Source organism: Lygodium microphyllum, chromosome 1, assembly GCF_053477565.2.
Source record: "Lygodium microphyllum isolate KBCC chromosome 1, Lygodium_microphyllum_v1.1.10, whole genome shotgun sequence".
Lineage (NCBI taxonomy): Eukaryota > Viridiplantae > Streptophyta > Polypodiopsida > Schizaeales > Lygodiaceae > Lygodium > Lygodium microphyllum.
In genome coordinates this window covers 44,748,595-44,755,649 of record NC_141135.1, presented here as the reverse complement: position 1 = coordinate 44,755,649, position 7,055 = coordinate 44,748,595, and the positions used below count along the sequence as shown (strand labels likewise).

At 44.0% G+C, this 7,055-nt stretch overlaps 1 protein-coding gene across 2 annotated transcripts; it reads left to right on the top strand.

Moving 5' to 3' along the window:
* Positions 1–448: 448 nt before the first annotated feature.
* On the top strand, positions 449–6,801 carry LOC148041059 (uncharacterized). 2 transcript variants are annotated; one of them, XM_087676257.1, is made up of 3 exons: positions 449–3,157; positions 3,341–6,028; positions 6,174–6,801. In XM_087676257.1, the coding sequence occupies exons 1-3, from the start codon at positions 1,700–1,702 to the stop codon at positions 6,258–6,260; spliced, it is 4,233 nt and encodes a 1,410-aa protein (XP_087532383.1). In that variant the 5' UTR covers positions 449–1,699; the 3' UTR covers positions 6,261–6,801. The 2 variants fall into 2 exon arrangements, with proteins under 2 accessions (XP_087532383.1, XP_087532375.1); XM_087676249.1 differs by having other exon boundaries at positions 449–6,028.
* The last annotated feature ends 254 nt before the right edge of the window (positions 6,802–7,055 follow it).

The following is a 7,055-nucleotide window of genomic DNA, read 5'->3' as shown; positions in this document are numbered from 1 at the left end:
ATCAAGTCGTGTGTATTTACGGTAATGCATATATTTGCTCCTATGACTGTTTGTAATGTCTGCTGTAAGCAGGGCTGCAGGGTGTTTTGCCAAATTTCGAAGATATCAAAACGACATCATAATCTACCCAAAAAGCAGCAGAAAAGGAAGAAAGAGAGAAGCTTCTTTTCTGACATTCTGCGAGAGATCCTCCAGGCTCCTGTGCGAACTGTTGTTGAAGTTGCCTGTAAAACAGGTGCACGCTGACACTGCAACCCTCTTAGTTAACTCATGTCAGTCCGCCCCAAATTATTTTGACAGAACAAGCAAAAGAAAAAAATGAAAAATGAAAAGCTAAATAAGTTAATAAGTAATTTCAGCCCAACTAACCTTGAAAGGCAGAAGAACGGTGGGGTCACTGGGGTGTTGAGGAGAGGGGAGGGGAGGGGAGAGGGGGGGGGGGTTTGTTTTTGATTTTTTGAAAAAATAGAAAATGGGCAAAAGGAAAAACCTTTGCCTTTGCACCAACCTTCTTGACAAACCCACCCCCACAAATCACTTCTGCCTCAATTCTGGGCCTCCATTTGATTGCAATTTACAATGCTTATGAAACAGGATTCCTTCCTAGCTTTATCCTTAATCCTTTTCAGTGTCTGATGACGCTGAATTGGGCCCCGGTGACTCTGCTTTCCTGAAATTAGGCAGACTCGTGTCCTGTCAAATATTGGACTGTTTGCTGCCATTCTTTGTTGGGTCGCCCTCATCGGTTCTTAATTCTCACCGATTTTGAGTCTCTGTTCCTTCATTTTGTTCTTTCTTCAGACTTCTGTTCCAAAAGCCATCAATCCTCTGCCATTCTTTCTCCTCTCTCACCACTTCAATCGGTCTGTCTACACACACAGAGAGTCCCCCATTAATCATCTGCTCAACTGCTCGAAGCAGAACTTTGTTGGGATCATCAAGGGTGCCTTGCTTCAAGTTTTCAATATCTCTGTTTGCTCACAGAGTCCAGATTCATTTGCTCCCCAGCTCAAAAGCAGGACTTTGGGATCACCGAGAGTACCGTGCTTCAAGTCTTATGCTTAAACTCCCACCAGTTCACCCTCTCTGTTTACCCACAGAGTACCCATTAATCTGTTCACCTGCTCAAAAGCACCGATTCTGGAACCATCAAGGGTACATTGCTTCAAGGTTTATTGTCTTCATTGGGTAATGTCGGCACTGGATTGATTAGATCGTCATCCAGAGGTCACGATTAGAGGGTTCTTCTCACTGGCTTATCGGTTGCAATCCTAAAGGTCAGGTTCTAGGATTATCAGGTGGATATATAAGTTCCAAGGATTTTTCTGCCTTCAAATGCTCTGGAGATTATCTGTTTATTGATTGCTTATCAGGTGGATATACAAGTTCCAAGGATTTCTTTTGGCCTTCAAATGCTCTGGGGATTTTCTGTTTTATATTGATTGATTTCATCAGACTTACAACAGCAGGGGAGGAGACCACCACGTTTTCTTAATCCAAGTGAGCAGATTCTGGTTAGGATCCGTTTTCTGGATCAGCAGCTTGATTGCTGGTAACATTCCCCACCTCTAAGAGGAGCAACTTCAAGGAGGGCTGAGCTTATCTCACTTCAGGCCACACCTTGTGGTGGGTTTTCAACCTTCAAACTTCATCTGTAGTGGGCTATATTTTTTACACTTGCCACTCTACAGAGTCCAGGATGTTCTATTATAAGTCATCACTGAGCAACCTCAGCTCTCTCGTGCAACGCTGGGCCCTGATGTTCCAGACGTCCCGCATTGCTGCCAGAAGATTGGAGCCGAGCTCTGAAAGTGACCCTTGGAAGGTGTCAGCTTTCATTTATGCAGTGTTAGAGTTGTTGCTTTCTATCCTCTTGCTTTTAGGTGCTGCCATTGCCTTCATCACCTCCCAGCTTGTTAATTATTTTGGATTGGAACCTCCTTGTGCATACATAGGATGCTCACATCCTGATCCTTCTCAAACCGACAGAAACAGAAGATTTCTTGGTATCCCTTCTCATGCATGCAAGTCTGCGGTGGCTGGACATTGTTCTGATTGCCATTACAGTCCAACATACTACTCAAGGTTGCAGTTTGACAAAGTCTCCTTGTCTGATGAGCCCTATGATGATAATGATACATCCCATCCTTCCAAGGATGATGCAGGCAGCCTAAAGGCCTATGAGGCAGCAGACCTGGAAATGGATTGTCAGCATGTTGATCAATGGGGAAAAGATCATCCATGCAGTGATGAGTCCTACCTGAGATGCTTGTATTGTAATACTCCCCTCTACCGAAGATTGAACCAGCATGGCCTCCTCAAAAGAAGGAGAAAGTACTATGCCAGTTCCTGTGGCTCAATTGAAGATCATAATCTTCCACTGTTGCCTACAAGAGGTCTCCTTTCAGATGACACTGCTTCTCAATCAGAGGGTTGTTCTGAGGATGCTTCACTTTCCACTGATTCAGCAAATGAAGAATGTCCAGATTGTATCCAGACTGGAACTCTTTGCAATGCTCACAAGTCGAAGAATGTAAGCGATGGGGAAACTAATACAGAGAACAATACTCATTACAGCTCAGAAGAAGACAGATGGGATGCTATTAATGAGGAGGTGTTCCAATTTCAATCCCTATCCAATGATGCAATGGAAGGGTTTAGCAGTAGAGCAGCCTGCAACTCCATGCAGGGTTCATATGATGAGTATTCCAAACTTCAAGAAGAGGCGGCATGTGATACTTTGTTATATGGTAACAAGGGACCTGACCTTGCCCACCCTGAGGTGCCCGTGCAGGAATGCCAGCTCTCTCAAGGGGAAAAAGAAATTGAACAAAGTAAAGGTTTGGCTGGTCAGAATGTAGGGGATTCAGGTCAAGAGCTAGATGAAGTTGAGGCTGGAGAATTTTCACAAAACTATTCAGAAGCTCTGCAATTTGGAGAGCATAATAGTGAAAGAGGCACATGTGAAGAGGGTGGATCTGTTGATACAATGGACTTAAACATACTGCAAGCTAATGAAAATCTATTTTTGCCAGTGGAAAGTTATGATGATACTATCGTGGAAAGATGCTCGGGTTCAAGTTGTGCAGAGGAGGACAGTAAGGTTTCTTTGGAGAATTCTGCTGAGTCAAGCCAAGTGCATGATGCTGAACAGGAGGTAAATTTAACAAGTTCTTTAAACTCTCAAGTAAGAGGGAGTAGTGAACACTTCCTTGAAGAATCATTGCAGCAAGAGGGAGTGGAGAGTACGCATATACATTTTTGGGGAGAGTCATCACAGCAAGAGGGAGATGGATGGTTTTGTGATCTATCTCAAGATGATGAAGGTTTTGATGTGCAGGTGCTAGGGCTTCCTGACAGAAGTATGTTTGAAGAGAGCAAGCAACAGGACACTATAGAGTTTCTTGGGGAGAGGCAGTGGATTGAGCCGGATGAGGAAGGTTTAATAGTACCTTCTGTGGGTGATGCACAGCAGGTAATGCCATACTCCGAGGAAATCAATGAAGATCTAAACAGACAAGTTTCAGGGACAGATGGGCAAGAGATATCCGTATCCCAGCTGGAGCATGGTCCTAGTGTAAATTGTGAGGACTCTTGTAGTGATCAGGATGTTGAAAATCACAAAGAGATCAACATTGAGCCAAGCATGGCTGACCAGCAAACACAGTTTGCTGAGCAGGAGACCTTAACGAAAGAATCTTCCACAAAGGATGTTGATCAGGATGTTGAAAATCACAAAGAGATCAACATTGAGCCAAGCATGGCTGATCAGCAAACACAGTTTGCTGAGCAGGAGACCTTAACGAAAGAATCTTCCACAAAGGAGTCGATGGAAATGCCGAGAGATGAATCAGTTGAAGCATTGGCAGACGGATCCTTTGATGCTTTCCCTTCTCATAAACATAAGGATTCTCTGGACCACGAAAGTAAAGAACTTCAGGTCAGCGGAGCAGGTTCTTCAATCATGTCACAGAAGCTTGCGGATGCATTTTGTGAGAAGGGTAGAGAAACTTCTTCTGTGGACGAAGATTTGAGCAATTTGAAAGGAGAGTTTGTTTGCACTTCAGGGACATATACCACCACCAAGGAGGACCTTGAAGTTGTAGAGCAAGGACAATCTTTTTCCTCAGAGAATATTGCTGATGCATGTAGTGACCAGGGTAAACAGCTTTGTGATCCAGTTGACTATATGGCTTGGGATCATTGTGCTGCCAACCATAAGCTAGAAGAAACAGTGGAAGTATTATCTGCATCAGAGACCTTTCTTGGGAATGGTTGTGGACTTTGGGGTGTGGAAAATGTCTCCATTTGCTTGAATGAGTTGTCTGCAGGTATACATGTCAATGCCAGAGAGGAGATCATGCCAGAATCTCATCTATCAATGGTAGCAGAAGCTGGTGCCACATGTTTGGACAAGAATGAAGGAACTTCTGACACTGAAGGTGAAGTAAGATATACATCACCTGGGGCACACACTATTGTTCTAAAAGATGATATTTATATGGCAAGGCATGGGGAGAAAACGGGAGAAGAATTCTCTCTCTTTACACCAGTAACAGATCCAGATGACAATCCTGGCAAGAAACTGCATCCAAGTAAGGTTCTTGATGGTGTAAATGTGCTGCACGATCAACATCAACTAGAAATTCAACGAGTGGAGGAGGGAAGTCTTACAGAGGGAGATCAAGAAGAGGGTTTGGAGGCCTTAAAGGAGGCACTAAGAGCTGAACGCATTTTTTTGGATGCACTTGAAGCAGAGCTGGAGAAAGAAAGGAATGCAGCAGCAATTGCTGCCAGTGAAGCTATGGCCATGATCTCCAGACTGCAAGAGGAGAAATCAGCAATGGTAATGGAGGTTGCACAGTTGCAAAGGATGTCAGAGGAAAAAGCTGAATATGATCAGCATGCCATGGCATTGCTGAAGGAGATTCTTGTCAAAAGGGAGAAAGAAAAGCATGCTCTGGAAAAGGAGCTTGAACTATACAGGGAGAGGTTACTTGCACAGAATAGAGATGATATAGAATTGAGCAGTGTTGGACATTGTGTGCAGTCATCGAAGCTAATGCTACTTGATGCGTCATCTGCTGATGAGCAGGAACAGTACGAGGTTAGTGGCAAATGTGGAGTAAGACACATTCAGAATGCTGACCGGAAGGCTATCAAAAGACCAAGAGGCACTCCACTTAGCAAACTAGGAACGTTTGAGGAGACTGGGGGGACACTTGGGCCATCATCCAGTGAGACAATCCCAGAGAATGTTGTGACAGGACAAGGGCGCTATCTCTTCAAAGGCTATCAGGAAGGCAGTGCAATGGACAGGTCTGTTTTTTCGACAGACGATGAAGAAACACAGTTTATTCTAGAACGTCTCTGGGCATTGGAGGAAGAGCTTCAAGAACTGCGTCAAAATGAATCCGGAATAAGTAGAGGAAACGTTCATGGACCAGGAAGGAGCCACAGGGATGACAGAGAAGAGCTGGAGATGGATGGAGCAACAGGAGGATCCTTACCTGTACATGATGTTTATGAAGTAGTGCAGACTGCACCCAACCAACAAAGTGACTGCCGCTGGCCTTTGGAGGAATGTGAAATTCATCAAGCTCATGAGGATTTGCCAAAAGAACAAGTGTTATCTCCTGGCAATGCTTCACAAGAGATGACTGTCAAAATGAGCACGAAGAGGGTTGCACGAGGTAGAAGGCTGTTTTTTCCTGAAGACAAAGCTGCTACTGATGATCAGCATAGTGGCTGCACTCTTGATGCTGAAGATTCATGGGAGCAGCCTGCCTTGCTCTCGCGGCCCTTAGATGGAAGGTTTTTAACTACAGAAGAGCTGCAGCAGCTTACTTCAAGGATGAGAGTCCTAGAAGGGGATAGGGAGCTTCTAGTACAGACAGTGGAATCTTGCAAGCAAAAGGATTTAGCATTTGATTTGCTCCAGGAGATTGCTCAGCATCTGCGGGAACTTCGAACTGCAGGTGTCAAGGTGGTTGCAGCAGGAGGCTTGTCAGAGGATCCATCTTCACAGGTAAAGAGAGGGTCTGTTTGAACTGCAAAAATTGTCTTTTTGAATAGCGAGTGCTGTATGCACATACAGAAAATTGTAAAGGTTTCAGTAAAAACTGTAGGGCATTTTGCTGATCACTGATACTTGGCTCACCTTATTGCTGCAGAAGAGTTCCCCTGCCAAAAAGAAACGGCGATATTGCAACACATCGACACAGTTGCAAGATGTAGCTTTGGATGAAGAAAGCATATGACACTGATGAGTTCATGTGTTTCTCTCCTTTCACATTTAGGAAGTTGATGTTATGCGAGCAGGTTGGTATCACAGAATAGTGGTTTATTTTCAAGGCTGGTTCTCTTTTGCAAGGTTGCCAGTGGGATCTAGCAAGCAGTCACCTTCAACTCTTGACTGCTCTAAGGTCACAAATGAGTTGTGACGTGTGATTCACACACATTTTTTATTCTTTCTGTACCTTGTTTGTACGAGGTTGTACATACATGCTAGAGTGTCCTTGTTGCACCAATCATAGGGTTTTCTGTATCTTATCAGAGATTGTTGTAGTAGAGCACGCAAGTGCTCTTCGGGACCAGACATGTCACTGGTATACAGGTCAAGAATGGACTTGTAACCCTTCACTTGGATGAGAATAAGTCCATCAGAGGCTAGCATTGCCTCTTGGTTTGGGATGTGCACAACTGCATCCCTTTGTTGTATTGCTAGTTTTACTTGTAATTGCAATATTGTGCTAGTTTAGTTTGAAATTGAGAGCAGTTGACCATGGTCTATGTCATCTTTTCTAACAGTGGTCTCAGTCATTCTGTCATTACATAGCAGAATGCTATTAGGTTGATTATACTATTGTTTTGCGACCGACAACTTGTGAAAATGAACCAAGTTAATATTTAGTGTGCCTGGTTTTCTGTCCTGGTTTGCACAATCTCTGTCAGGTTCATCTTGGTTTAGTCCATCTTTCTCTGCATTTTACAGGTAAATCCTCCTACATGGCAGGACACATATATTGCCCCTTCAATCTCATGAGATAAAACTA

Excerpts from the sequence above, each read along its gene's own strand:
- LOC148041059 (XM_087676249.1), top strand. The coding sequence starts at position 1,700 with ATGTTCTATTATAAGTCATCACTGAGCAACCTCAGCTCTCTCGTGCAA. Across the intron at positions 6,029-6,173 it reads CAGAGGATCCATCTTCACAG|AAGAGTTCCCCTGCCAAAAA; the intron begins GTAAAGAGAGGG and ends TTATTGCTGCAG.